This window comes from Zingiber officinale, chromosome 11A (genome assembly GCF_018446385.1).
Source record: "Zingiber officinale cultivar Zhangliang chromosome 11A, Zo_v1.1, whole genome shotgun sequence".
Lineage (NCBI taxonomy): Eukaryota > Viridiplantae > Streptophyta > Magnoliopsida > Zingiberales > Zingiberaceae > Zingiber > Zingiber officinale.
Genome location: NC_056006.1, coordinates 34,809,644 through 34,825,208, shown reverse-complemented (window position 1 = coordinate 34,825,208; position 15,565 = coordinate 34,809,644). Strand labels below are relative to the sequence as shown.

Genomic DNA, 15,565 nt, shown 5'->3' with positions numbered 1-15,565 from the left:
CTCAGTCTAGAGGACGGGGCTTGGAGAAATACAATCTTTCATCTTCTCCAATCGGCATGCCAAGGACATAACTCTTCAACCTCTGTACATTCACCTTACGAAGCCCAAACTCTTTATTCTATATATCGACGACCCCATATGGATGTATACCTTTTGAACCTTGAAGGTCCAGTCCATCTTGATTTCAACTTCCTAGAAAAAGCTTCAATTTGGAGTTGAACGACAGTATTAAGTCTCCTTCCTTGAATTCTCTTCGCGGAATATGGCGACCATGCCATTTCTTAGTTCTTTTCTTAAAAGATTTGCCATGTTCGTATGCGTCCATTCTTAATTCCTCAAGCTCATTAAGTTAGAGTTTTCTTTTCTGCTTTCAAGTCAAGTTGTTGAATTGACCAATAAGCCCTATGCTCTAATTCAACCCGGAGGTGGCATGCTTTTCTGTAGACTAGTCGAAACACTGCCATACCGAGGTCTTGTAGGCAGTTCTATTGGCCCATAAAGCATCATGTAATTTTAAATACCAATCCTTCCTGGAGGTGGAAATTGCCTTTTCTAAAATTAGCTTGATCTCTATGTTGGAAATTTCTATTTGTCTACTAGTAGTGGATGACACGGCATTGCGACTTTATGACTAACCCATATTTCCTTAGTAGATTTTCGAACTGCCTTTCGATGAAGTGAGATCCACCATAACTTGTAACCACTCTAGGGGTACCAAATCGAGGAAAGATGCGGACCATATAGTGTTATAGTTAAAAGCAGGAGTTAAAACTTTTGTTCCATCATTTTGAAAATTGAAACATGCATTAAAATTGCCAAGAGTCCATGTGTAATCATCATTAAATAGTCGAAATGTGACTACCCCTTTCCCATGAATATCTTCGAAATTAATGGAACTTAAGAACTCTAAAATCAATCTAGGAGATGTTTGGTGGTTCATGCACATAAGATTTTTCTATCCATTCTCTCAAGGAGCCATATAATATTATCTTTGAAACCCAAAACATCCAAGGTGTACACATCAAAGAATTTGGTAGATATAATAGAATGTTTAACCAAGTGATGAAATTTACGATTTTGATCATTATTCTTTAAAATGATTCTAAAGTTGTTAGATATACCTTTGAAGCATGCATTTGGTTCTCTTGAGGATTCCAATTTTCCTTTGCCTTTGTTTGTTGATGATGAAACTCTCAACATCTTGTAATAAGAAGCCAAATCCAAGGAGAGGAAAGAAAGGTCTTTGAAGGGGGTGAGAGATGTGTAGGGGAAGGGCTAGAGGAAGGAGGGGGAAGAAGAAGAGGAGTTGGGTGTGTGTGGCGAGGCAGCACGACCGTGTGAAAAGAGACACGCCTGTGCCCTAATTTATTTGGGGGTTGATTTTCGCACACGCAGGAGGACACAACTGTGCCCTTAGGCACGCCCGGTTCATGGTTTGGCTCGATGTAGAGGAGTGTTGACACACGACCTCAAATGGTACAGTTAGGGCTTGATTGCACTTGGCCTAAAATTGGACTCCTTACCTCAAGGGGACATGGTCATGTCTTCAGAGACACAACCGGGTAAAATTTTGCACACGGCCATATCAAATGACATGACCAGAGCATTATTGAGCTCTGCCGAACACAGGGTCTTCCCATCAAGGAGACACGGTCGACACATTATAGCTCTCGGGAATATAGGCACGATCGTGTCTTAGGAGACAGGGATAAAACATGAAAAACTATATTCAACCCCTCCCGTTCCTCCATTTATTTGCCCTTGATAGCTCCACGGCCATGTGAATGCCATTGCCAGTTCGTGGAGACTAGTTAACCTAAAAAAACCAAAACACAAACAAAGTGAATAAAAAAAGAATCCTTAGGTTGCCTCCCAGGAAGCGCTCGTTTAAGGTCTTAAGCTCAACCCTAACTAGCTCAATTTGGAGGACGGGGCTCGGGGAAATACAATCGTTCATCTTCTCAAATCGGCATGCCAAGGAAATAACTCTTCAACCTCTGTCCATTCACCTTACAAAGCTCAAACTCTTTATTCCATATATCAACTGCCCCATATGGATATACCTTTTGATCTTGAAGGGTCCATTCCATTCTTGACTTCAACTTTCCTGAGAAAAGCTTCAATCTTGAGTTGAACAGCAGTACCAAGTCTCCTTCCTTGAATTCCCTTCGTAGAATATGGCGATCATGCCATTTCTTAGTTCTTTCCTTATAAGATTTGGCATTCTCGTATATGTCCATTCTTAATTCCTTAAGCTCACTAAGTTGGAGTTTTCTTTTCTCTCCTGCTGCTTTCAAGTCAAGGTTAAGTTATGGAATTGCCCAATAAGCCCTATGCTCCAATTCAACCGGGAGGTGGCATGCTTTTCCATAGACTAGTCGAAACAGTGTCATCCCAATAGGGTCTTGTAGGCAGTTCTATAGGCCTATAAAGAGTCATCTAATTTTAAAGACTAATCCTTCCTAGAGGTAGATAGTTTTTTATAAAATTGCCTTGTTCTCTTTGTTGAAAATTTCTACTTGTCCACTAGCCTATGGATGATACGGCGTTGTGACTCTATGACTAACCCCAGATTTCTTAAGTAGATTTTCGAACTACCTTTCGATGAAGTGAGATCCACCATCACTTATAACCACTATGGGGGTACCAAATCGAGGAAAGATGATTTTCTTGAACATTCTGATGATGGTCTTGGCGTCACAAGTAGGTGAGGCTATAGCTTCCACCTATTTAGACACATAATCAACCACTATTAGGATATAGCTATTTCCACACGATGATGGAAAAGGCTCTATAAAATCTATTCCTCACACGTTGAATAATTCATCTTTAGTTCAATGGCATCTCGTGGCGCTTAGTGATATTCTAATTTTATGACATCGATCACATGTCCGAACATACTCCTTTGCATCTTTGAATATATGTGGTCAAAAGAAGCCAGCTTGAAGGACTTTAGCAGCTATTTTTGCTGTCCCTAGGTATCCTCCATAAGATAATGAATGAAACGCAACAATGCCTTTGATTTCCTCATCGGGTACACACCTTCGATAGATTGCATCACCACACTTTTTATAGAGTGGTTCATCCCATATGTAGTACTTGATGTCAGTGAAGAATTTCTTTCTTTGTTGAAAAGTGAAATTTGGTGGAATAACCTTACCGACAAGATAATGAAAAGTGAGATTTGGTGGAATAACTTTACTGACAAGATAATTTGTAATATCCGCATACCATGGCACACTTGCGCTAGATATGGACAAAAGATGCGCATCTGGAAAAGAATCGTTAATAGGTAGATCGCCTATCTTACCATATTCTAGATAAATGATCAGCTATGATATCTTCCGCTTCTTTCTTGTCTCTGATTTCCTAAATTAAATTCTTAAAGTCTTACTGCCAATAATTCCTTTTCTGTAGTGGCATAATTGATCTGAGCTTCGTCTAGAGTCTTACTAGCATAGTAAATGGCGTGTAGCTTATTATTCTTCCTTTGCCCCAACATTGCTTCCACAATAAAATCACTAGCATCACACATGATCTCAAATGGAAGTTCCCAGTCTGATGTTTGAATTATTGGACCTGTAACAAGTGCTCTTTTGATTCAAAGGCTTCTAAGCATTCCTTGTCTAAACAAAAAGATTAGGAGATTTGTCAAAGGTTTGGAAAATCCTTGAGAAGTCCTTTATAAATCGACGATAGAATCCGGCATGTCCTAAAAAGCTTCTTATTCCTTTCACGTTGATTGGCGGGGGGAGTTTCTCTATGGCTTTCACTTTTAAACATGTCATTAGAAGGCATAAACATGTCATTAGAAAGGAAATTGACAAAATAATAAATAATTCATTTGTTATTTCGTCGAAGTTGGGACTCGATCTTTAGATGTATGGGAAACTAAGAAGGCGCCCTGCTATTGATAGCATGTATACTTGGAATTTGTAAATTAAAAATATCAAACAATAAACAATGAATCCATTACTTATACTTGAAATTTGATTCCAAGCTCTTAAGGAGCTGCATGACAACTTACATTGAATTAAGAAACAAATGAATTATTCGTATTATTTTGCCAATTTCACGTTGATTTTGACGCCCAAATTTTATTTTTAACAATTGAGTTTGTTTTATTTGTCTGATTCAAAATTTTTGAAAAAAAATAAAATTTGATATTATTATTATTTTCTTGTTATTATTATTATTAGAATTGTTTTCTTTACAAAAATCGATATTTAGCATTTTGAATTGATTAATCAATCCTATTTAATATTAGAAACACTATATCTCATTTATTAAAATTAACTCTTTTACAATAACCCCACTTTTAATTGTCTTTACTAAATATGCTGCATTAAGAGTGCTCTCTTATTCATTAATAACTGATCATTGATTTTTTTGGGTATATTATTGAAGCACATTTAGCTAAATTTTCTTGCAACATGTTTTTTTTTTTTGCATTTGTTCTCTTATTTTAGCCTCTCATAAATTTTTTGAATTTGTCATGTAAGGTTGACTTGCTTTTGGGAAAATCTTACTCTGATTGGGGCCATGTGAGCGATGCTGTGGCTGTTTATGATCAGCTAATTTCCAAGCATCCTGATGACTTCCGTGGCTATTTGGCAAAGGTTTGATTTCTCTTTTTGTTTCACTTTCTTCTAGTACAGTTATCCAATTTGGTTACCAAGGAATCATGAACTTACCAATTTACCATATCTATCACAGGATTTAGAAGAAAAATAAAATTCCACTTCATGTGGACAGTTATTAGGGTTTCTTATCGTAGGTACTTTCCTCTAATTGTGTATATTTATTCTAGTATAAAATTTACACTTTACACCCTATATTATGTGGCAATTACAATTTAGTCCCTAGGTTTAAAAAGTAATTCCAACTCAAGTTATGTTGTGCAAACTTTATTGGAGATAATAAATGAGATAATTTTATTGGATTGTACCTTCTTTCTGACAGTGGAAATTAATCTCTCTTTTTTTTCTTCTTGCATGATGCTTGATCGATAAATGACTACTATACTTGCTTTCTAAAATAAATAAGAGCTTGTCCTAACACAGTCATCAATTAGATTGCCTTGGGTCGTAGTTCTTTGCTGCTTTGCCCTCTACTTAGCTAGGATGACTTTTTGCTATTCGAGGAAATTAGATTGCCTTGTAAAAGGAGGCAATAATGCATTAGTGTTTCCAACAATCTTAAGATGACCTCGAACTTAAAATAAGAGATTTTTCTAGAGCAATCTAAGGTACTGAAAATTCTTAGGCTTGTCTCCTATTTTTTAAAATTGTTAGGTAGTTTAGTTTTCCTACCCGTCTATTCTAGTTCACTGATCATTTGATAGATTCATTTGGTTTTTTACTAGTCTAACATAAGGATCTATGGGAGAAGAGAGGTAAAGCTATTGTGAACATGCGGAAGAGGTGAACTAAAGTGATCTTGGCAATGAGAAAAAGTGTCAAGATACTCTACACTATAAATTTGATTGAATCCCTTTTCCACCAGACAAGCTTTGTGTCCGTCAATGCACCGTTAATGACTAAGACCTACTTTCACCCAAAGTGGACTTGTAGGAATCAAAGAGGCTCCTAGGTGCTAATAGAGGGAAGATCATCCCTCATGGTTTGGCGATGATGTGGATTAGAAAGGGCCTGAGACAGGTTGAGGAATTTACTATAAAGACAAAGGACATGAAAGTCAAATAATATGATGACAATGAAGTATAGGATAAATGGTGAGAATGTAGATATGAATTAAAATATTTTTGAGTACGTTTGTGAAGATTAATTGAAAGGTCCAATTTCTACGACGATGATAAGTGATAGTAGTGCATGAGAATCTCAAGGTACTAAAGCATAGTTCTTCTACACGCACAATGGTTCATGGGGGATGTGGATTGTGGTAGTGGTGTTAAATCGTGAGATGCAGTTAGAAGGGCGTGAATAGAGGGCACTTTTCTTTTGTGCTCATGTCTACAGTTTGTTAGTACACAGTGAAAAATATAAAGGAATACAAACATAAAACAACCATACAAATTGACAAAATAATTTATGTGGTTCGATAGCCCCATGGCTCCTACTTCACAACCTAAGAATTGTCCTTTGATCACTTTTGGAATCTCTCTATTTTTATCCTTCTTGGATGCCTTTTGGAGGTGAACCTCTTGCAACACCTGTAAACCTTGCAGTAAATAGTAGAAGGAATATAAGAGATAAGCAAAAACAAAATGAAATACATACAATGAAATGAATTACACAAGTCACTTTCTTTTTGCTTGCTTTCTTCTTCTTTGGAGTGGTTAAAATTGATTAAGGAATGCAATAATATTCGCTCAAAAATCAGTTTAAAACATGATGAAATCTTCTAAGTCTTCCTCCTTTTATAGTCGCTTGTTGTTTTTTACAATTTGCCCCATTAGTCAATTGGTTTGCATCCATCAATCGATTGATATAAATCGGCTTGTGACCGATTCATTGGGGTCATGACCAGTTCATTTGGGCCTTGATCGGTTCTTCTTTGACTATGTCATCAATTCATTGATTGACTATCTAGATCAAGTTGAACTATTTCCTTAGATCACAATTGGTTTCTTTGTTAACTGTTTTACTAGTCGACTGTATATCTTTTATTAGTCGACTGAATTTATCCACGATCATCCTTGATCGAATCTTCTAATGAGACTGTTCTATCAATAATTAATCAACTTGATGTGATAAATGTCGACTTCTTCAAACCATATGCTACCCTATCCTATTTAATAATTTAAATTTATCACTTGATTGCTCTTGCTTATTAGTTATTGGTCCATAATTTGAAATATAGTATTGTGCAAAGTGAAACAGTTGAAACGTATTGTTTTAATAAATTATCGAAGTTTGATACCACTTGGCACGGACAATGCTCCTTCCTATGTTTCATCTCCTTCCTCCTTCAACCTCTAATCTGTTATTTTACCATGTGTTGTTCTGGTCAAAGATCGAAACTCGCATGGTTCGACATTTTAAACCTTGGACTAGTTGATTGGCTGTCTAACAAAATATTATGTTTGTTAGCATTTCAATTTGAGTTGACTACCTAGTAGACTTAACTATCAATGATTGAAAGCTTACATTAGTCAACTGATACTTTTTACTCTAACCAACTCTAAGGGTGAGTCTCATCTTGCCAAGAGACCCTATGTCTGTGGGACCCCCTCATCTCCCTAGTACAACTCAACCCTATGCTTGTTAGTCACCCATTAGCTACCAAGACTTTCACACTATCAAACATTTCATCCTCCTTGACCTACCTACACTTTCATTACTTGTCAAACATCTAGTTCTCCTTGACCTGCCTAAACTTCCATCACTTGCTAAGCATCCAATCATTCTTGACCTACTTAGATTTTCATCATTTGCAAAGCATCTAGTCCTCCTTAACCTACTTGTAGTTTACCTTTGTCAACACTATGTTGGACTTTCCACTTGCCAACACCTGTTGAACTTCTCCATTACTAATTTCCATTTGGATTTCATAGGATATAAGCACCTAGTCAACCTTGACCTACTTTATTCTTTTAATTCAACATATTATACAAACATCAAAACACTATAATCACCTCATACAATCACTTTGTAAGAGAGTGTAAAGAGGTCCTTGAGGTAATGGTGTAGCGGCAGAGTGTCTTCTCAGTTTCCAGGCATCTAAGGACCGAGTTCAAACTTTGGCGAATTAACGGATGAATTTCTCTTAATGGGTGGTTGACCTAAAAACGTTGGGCTAATGTGTCTCTTGCTGTGATTGCTTTTCTCGATTTACACTGGTGGTCGGTGTAATGTTCATATCTACCAAGCATCACATAGTCAATGGTATGCATGCATATTTGAGCCTAGTATAGATTAATGGTATGATTGTTTGATTGGCTTTATGTGGTAAATGATACTCATGCTTATTTAGTTTTATTTATTGAATGGTATCCATGCTTATCGAGTACATGTAGTTAATGGTATACATGCATATTTGAGCCTAGTATAGATTAATGGTATGATTGTTTGATTAGCTTTATGTGGTAAATGATACTCATGCTTATTTAGTTTTATTTAGTGAATGGTATCCATGCTTATCGAGTTCATGTAGTTAATGGTATACATGCATATTTGAGCCTCATATAGATTAATGGTATGATTGATTAATTGGCTTCATGTGGTAAACGATAATCATGCTTATTTAGTTTTATTTAGTGAATGATATCCATGCTTATCGAGTTCATGTAGTTAATGATGTACATGTTTATTTGAACCTCATGTAGTATAATGGCATGATTGCTTAATTAACTTTACGTAGTAAATTATAATCGTGCTTATTTAGCTTTACTTAGTGAAATCCATGTTTATCGAGCTCATGTAGTTAATGACATACATGTTTATGGGAGCCTTATTTAAATCAATGGTATGAATGTTTATTTAACGATGAAAAAAAAAATGGAAAAAAAAAAAGAAAAAAGACAATGATGATGAGGACTAATAGAAATTAGGGCTAGGATAAAGGATGACTAATGCATCTCCACCTAAGAATGATATACGATAAATGCTAAAGGAAAATGCTATATAATGTAATAATTGAAGGATACACAAAATAAAAAATAATGCTCTGTGATACTCATAATTTCATGTTTTATGAAAAAAATGTCTATATGCCTACTTACTTGTTTGTTTGACAATAAATTCCAAGTAAGGTAGATTTAATGATGCATGCGATTGGTTAAGGAATTTTGCTGCTACGGTTTGGAGGTGCTGAGTTAAACTCACTAGGTTTGGTTTGTGGTAGGTGAAGGAACAGACGACGTTGGAGGCTTGAACTCTTGACCAGACTGGGTTGGACAGTACACTCCTAAGGACCTTTCGATTCCGCATAAAGAATAAATAAACAATATTTATGATATGATTTAGAGAGAATAAAGTAGTAATCAATTTAGATCCCCATGATGTTTGACTGATTTATTAATTACAAACAGTTTTCTTATTTATTGGAATATTATATGGTGCATGGAATGTAAAAAAAAAACAGGGTCGTTTTAGTTGGTATCAGAGCAAGGATCTTGTAAGGGATGTGTACTGTCAGTTTCGGGAAGTTCAAGAGCTGAGCCCGAAGTCTGTGAGTTATTACAGCTTTGAATTGTATATGCTGAATTTAAATGCTTATATATTATAAAAGTAGGCGGTTAAATGTTTCGAATGAGTGTAAGATGGTTACGAGTGGGATTGGATGATATGTGCAAGTATGCCTCCAAGACGGGTCTATCAAAGGCGTAGGGAAGATGACCGTGATGGAGGAGAATGTGAGGAGGAGAGACATGTTGTGCCTGATCCCCCATCTTCACTACTAGATGTTGCTACCTGTGTACTGGAAGGAATGACTCGACTCCTCGAGCAGCATACTAGTAATGCCCATAGGGGACAACAGGAGGACGTGTATGTGCAGTTCAGGAGGATGGACCCTAAGGATTTTGTTGGCACTACTAACCCTTTTGTTGCTGAGGGATGGATCCGATCCTTGGAGGTGATATTCCGATACATGGATATGGCTTACACCGACAGAGTTCGATGTGTCATATATCTGCTGAAGGATGATACTTCTCTATGGTGGGAGGGAGCTGAAAAGGGGGTTAATCAGAATACCCTGGCGTGGGAGGAGTTCAAGGGGATCTTCTACGAAAAGTATTTTACCACTGATGTGTGATCGAGGTTGAAGGAGTTTATGATTCTTTGACAGGGGGACTTGTCTGTTGCTGAGTTTGTCAAGAAGTTTGATAGAGAATGTCATTTTGTGTCCCTAATTGCAAATGATGCTACTGGAAAATTAAGGCACTTTTTGGATGGTCTCAGACCTACCATCCGCCGGGACGTTCTGTTGGTTGATCCGATTGAATATCAAGACACTGTCACTAGAGCCTACAGAGCTGAGCAATCCTTGAAAGATATTGAGTGGGAAGTGCAGAAGAAGATGTCTCCTCCACAACAACAACAACAGCAGAATAAGAAGTCATATACCGGACCACAGAAAGGATAGGGGCAGCCGAAGCCTCAAGGTAAAATGAAGCAACAACCACAGGGAGCAACTGCCCCAAAGATAGAGGAAAAGCCATTGTGCAGGAGTGCAATCGCTAGCATTATGGCCCGTGCCTGTAGGGTACCTACAAGTGTTTCAAATGCGGAGATGGGCACAAAGCTAAAGAATGCCCAAAGTTGCGAGAACCGATGACTGGACGAGCATTTATGATGCATGCCAAGGAAGCAGAGCCAGACATTGCACTTGTCACGGGTAATCCAACTAATTTAATGTATTTATTGCCTATCACATAAAATGTTAAGCATGGGCGATTTAGGATTGCATGTCTTGAATTTTTATATGATCTGAGATGAGACCTCCAATAACCGGATTATAGACAAGAAATATAGAGCTCCAAATATAATAAGGATGGAAATTTGATTAATTCAAAATGTTAAGAGGCTTAACGGGCGATTTTCGGAAATTGTATGCTTAAATGGGTATAATGGTATTGTTGTCACAGGTAGGATATCTATCGTAGGTGTAGCTACCTATGCTTTGGTGGATTCGGGAGCTAGACACTTATTTATATCCGAGGCCTTCGTAAAGCGACTGGGAATCTTACCAGAAGATAAGGGGATTAGATTTAGAGTCACCGGACCTTCTGGCGAGTAGATGTTATCTACCAGGATGGCGAAGGACATGGAGCTTTGACTGCAAGAGCATGTAGTTCAGGCATATCTCATTGTGTTGCCAATGCTTGAGTTCGACATTATTCTGGGAATGGATTGGTTATCGTAGAATGGAACTTCGTTCGACTTCCGACAGAGGTTAATGTCCGTCCGACCACCTTGCGGGGCGCCGTTTATTTTTGAGGCAGCCAGGAACAGACAAAGACCGCACCTCATTTCTTGCATTAGTGCAAGGAAGTTCATGATGAGAGTATGCCAAGGAGTCCTAGCCAATGTTATTTCGATACCTGTTGCAGTCGGCTAATGTTATTTCCATTGAGCTGATATTGGGTATCATGCTAATCTCTAAGACACCGTATTGACTCGCTCCGGCAAAAATAAAAGAACTGAAGGATCAAATTCAAGAGCTACTGGATAAAGGATTCATTCGCCCAAGCTTTTCGCCATGGGGCGCACCAGTGTTATTTGTGAAGAAAAAGGATGGAAGTATGAGGCTTTGTATCGATTATTGGGAATTGAATAGAGTGACAGTGAAAAATAAGTATCCTTTGCCAAGAATCGAAGATTTATTTGATCAGTTGCAAGGGTCGTCGGTATTATCGAAGATAGATCTCCGATCAGGATACCACCAGCTGAGGGTAAAAGAAACGGACGTGCACAAGACGACTTTCAGGACACAATGTGAACATTATGAGTTTATGGTGATGACATTCGGAGTAACAAATTCCCCAGCGATCTTCATAGATCTCATGAATTGCGTATTTCAATCGTATCTCGATCAATTCATTATTGTATTCATAGATGACATTTTGATCTATTCGAGGAGCAGGGAGGAACATAGTCAACACTTGAGGATCACTTTACAGATATTGCAAGACCGAAAGTTGTTTGCAAAGTTCAGCAAGTGTGAGTTCTGGTTAGAGAAAGTAGCATTCCTGGGCCACGTTATTTCGAAGGATGGGGTAGAAGTAGATCCTACTAAAGTCAAGATAGTTAGGGGATGGCCAATGCCTAAAAATGCAACCGAGATACGCAGTTTCTTGGGTTTCGTGGGCTACTATCGAAAATTCATCAAGGGCTTTTCTTCCATTGCAGTGCCCCTTGACGACCCTAACGAAGAAGAATGCTGAGTTTATATGGGGAGTTGATTGTCAAGACAGTTTTGAGCAGTTGAAGCAAGCGCTTACTAAAGAGCCAGTTTTAGCTATGCCATCAAGATAGGGAGAGTATGTGTTGTATACAGATGCTTCGAAGGTAGGCTTGAGCGCGGTTCTTATGCAGCATGATCGAGTCATTGCATATGCGTCCCGACAATTAAAAGTGCATGAAAATAATTATCCGACCCATGACCTTGAACTTGCAGCGGTTGTATTTGCTCTTAAGATATGGAGACAATATTTGTATGGGTTGAAGTGCAAAATCTTTACTTACAACAAAAGCCTAAAGTACTTCTTCACCTAGAAAGAGCTGAACATAAGACAAAGAAGATGGCTAGAGCTTGTGAAGGAGTACGACTGTGATATTTGTTGGTTGGTCCTAAGAAGATCGTACCGGTTCCTCTGTACAAAAATTTTGTACAAGTCCTGAACCTATCCTAACAACCTATTGTGTTCTTTAGAAATTAAATTCGGAATCACAAACAGAACTTAACATTATTGATTCCAAATTTAACTTATCTGTTCTTAGAGGTTTAGACTTGGATCACAAACGATACTTAACATTATAGATCCAAATCCACCTAGGTTACAAATTTAATTAAATATTTATTTTGGAAATCGGCTCCCAGGTCAAATATGGCGAGACACTTGGTCTTCTTGGGTATGGGAACATCTACCACTGCCTCAACAAAGCCTCTTAATGAAATTCAATATTTAATTCCCTTATATAACTCTAGGTTTAACCAAAAAGAACAATCGAATCAGAAAATCGGAAAACAAAGAAACACAAACTCGAAACAAATCCGAATATCTAGAATCTTTAGCCTCTTGTGTTTGGTATTTTAAATCTATACAAAGAAAACTAGCATGATGCGGAATAGAATTACTAGTTATACCTTTCTTTGTAAGCAACAACCTCTTGGTCTTCTATCGTATTACTCTTCTTATCTCGGACGTTGTGTAGGCAACGATCTACCGAGACGAGAACCACCCAAGCCCTTCTTATTCCTTCTTCCAAGTTTCGGCCAAGCAACTTTCTCCAAGAAAAACAAGTCTCGGCCACCAACCAAGCTCCAAGGAAAACTAGGAAACAAAATCCTCCTTTTTCTTCTTCTTCTCCAAGCTAGATCCGGTCACCAAAACAAGCTCCTAGAGATTGATGAGGTTCGGCCACAAAGGAGGAAGAAAAGGAGGAGAAGATGCTAGGGCCGACCACCACCAAGGAGGAAAAGAGAGAGCAAAAATAGAAGAGAGTTCTTTTTTATGAAGACACCCTCCCTCTCTTTAATAATCCTTGTTCTTGGCAAATAAGGAAAGTTTTAATAAAAACTTCCTTATTTTCTTTGCCATAGAAAGGAAAATTTAATTGATTAAAAATAATTTCCTTTTCTTAAATTAAAGTGGTCGGCCACCTCATAGCTCCAAGTAAGGAAAGTTTTAATAACACAAGAATTAAAACTTCCTAATTTGCTTCCGGAAATTTTTAATATAAATTTCTCTATTAAAATTTCCTTCATGGTTGGTTATAAAAGGAAATTTTATAAAATTTAAAACTCCCTTTTAAATTATGAACATGGTTCATAAAAGGAAAGTTTCATCAAAAAATAAAATCTTCCTTTTAACTATAGGAAAGATATCAAACCATTCTCTTAATCTTTTGTAGAAAGCTATAAAAGGAAAATTTTAAATTTAAACTCTCTTTTAAAACCATGGCTTCCACATAAGGAAATATTTTAAATAAAATTCCTTTTATTTTCTATGTGACCGGCCACACCTAGCTTGAGCTCTAAGCTAGGGCCGGCCACTAATCTTGGCTCAATCCCTTGGCTTTGGCCGGCCCAAGCTTGGGCTCCAAGCTTGCTTGGCCGGCCACCTAAGGGTGGGTAGGAAGTGAGTATGTGGTGGGTATAATTCTCTATATACAAGAGGCTACGATAGGGACCGAGAGGAGGAATTGGTTTTGGTCTCCCGATGAAATTAAGCTTCCCGTGTTCGCCCCGAACACCCAACTTAATTTCATCAATAATAATTCATTCCACTAAAAAATTATTATTAAACTACCGCACCAATTCCAAATTACATTTTGGGCTCCTTATCATTAGTGTGTTAATCTCCCTGTGTTTAAGATGTCGGATGTCCACTAATTAATTGAGTAACTGACAACTCACTTTAATTAATATCTTAGTCCAAGAGTAGTACCACTCAACCTTATTGTCGTGTCGGACTAAGTCTACCTGTAGGGTTTAACATGACAATCCTTATGAGCTTCTCTTGGGGACATTATCAACCTAGATTACTAGGACACAGTTTCCTTCTATAATCAACAACACACACTATAAGTAATATCATTTCCCAACTTATCGGGCCTTTTGATTTATCGAGCTAAATCTCACCCTTTGATAAGTCAAAGAAATAAATATTAAATATATGTGTTTGTTATTATATTAGGATTAAGAGCACACACTTCCATAATAACTAAGGTCTTGTTCTTTTATTAAGTCAGTATAAAAAGAACTTATCTTAAATGGTCCTGCTCAATACACTCAGAGTGTACTAGCGTAATTTATCAGTCAAGATAAACTAATACCTAATTACACTACGACTATTCCAATGGTTTGTTCTTTTCCATCTCAGTCGTGAGCTACTGTTTATAATTTATAAGGAATTGATAACATTATCTTCTGTGTGTGACACCACACACCATGTTATCTACAATATAAATTAATTGAACAACTACACTTAGCATAAATGTAGACAATTGACTAATGTGATTCTTTATTTCTAAATGACTGTTTTATACAAAAAGCTAGGTTTTTAGTATACACTCTAATAATATTAGCTACCACCTCGAGAAAGCTAATGTGGTTGCTGATGCCTTGAGTAGGAAAACGGCAGTCATCGCACAACTATCAGTACAGAAACCTCTTCAAACAGAAATTCAAGAATTTAACCTCGAGATATATGCTAGGGGTCAGGCTCCCAGCTTAAGCATTCTAACCGTACAACCTACCTTAAGGGACAAAATTCGAACAGGATAAGCTATTAATGGGTAGCTACAGAAGTGGATACAAAAGGATGAGTCTAAGGGTTTGGGTATATATTCAATCGAAGATGGTATTGTCAAATATCGGCGTCGACTCTGGGTTCCTAGTGTTGACTCACTTGGAGTTGAGATTTTGATAGAAGCTCATAATACTCTATATTCTGTATATCCAGGGGGTACAAAAATGTATAAGGACCTGCAGTTATTACTTTATTGGTGGCTAGGTATAAAACGTGACATCGCGTGTTTCGTATCTGAATGTCTAACTTGTCAACAAGTCAAAGCAGAACATCAGAGGCCAGTAGGGATGCTTAAGCCATTTCCAATTCCTGAATGGAAATGGGAGAACATCACCATAGATTTTGTAGTGGGCTTACCGAAGACGGTGAAAGGCTCTAATGCCATTTGGGTGATAGTCGATCGACTCACTAAGTCGGCGCATTTCCTACCAGTGAAGACAACCTTTTCCATGACTCAGTATGCAGAGTTGTACGTCCGGGAAATAGTCAGATTGCATGGGATTCCCGTTTCTATAGTATCGGATAGAGATCCGAGGTTCATCTCGACTTTCTGGAAAATTTTTCATTCGGCTATGGGGACTAAACTATTATTTAGTACCGTATTTCATTCCCAAACAGAGAGGGTGA

At 37.5% G+C, this 15,565-nt stretch overlaps 1 protein-coding gene across 7 annotated transcripts in view; it reads left to right on the top strand.

The window, feature by feature from the left end:
- Positions 1-15,565, top strand: part of LOC122032514 — a 126,560-nt gene that overhangs the window by 90,298 nt on the left and 20,697 nt on the right. For 5 of the 7 annotated variants that reach the window (XR_006126115.1, XM_042591816.1, XM_042591815.1 and 2 more), the window contains one exon: positions 4,503-4,619. Coding sequence is in view for 4 of the 7 variants with exons in the window: in XM_042591816.1 (XP_042447750.1) it covers positions 4,503-4,619 (117 nt within the window). In the remaining 3 variants the exon portion in view is untranslated. Of the gene's footprint in view, positions 1-4,502; positions 4,620-4,716; positions 4,778-15,565 lie in introns of all 7 variants that reach the window. The other 2 variants (XR_006126116.1, XR_006126117.1) reach the window with 1 other exon arrangement.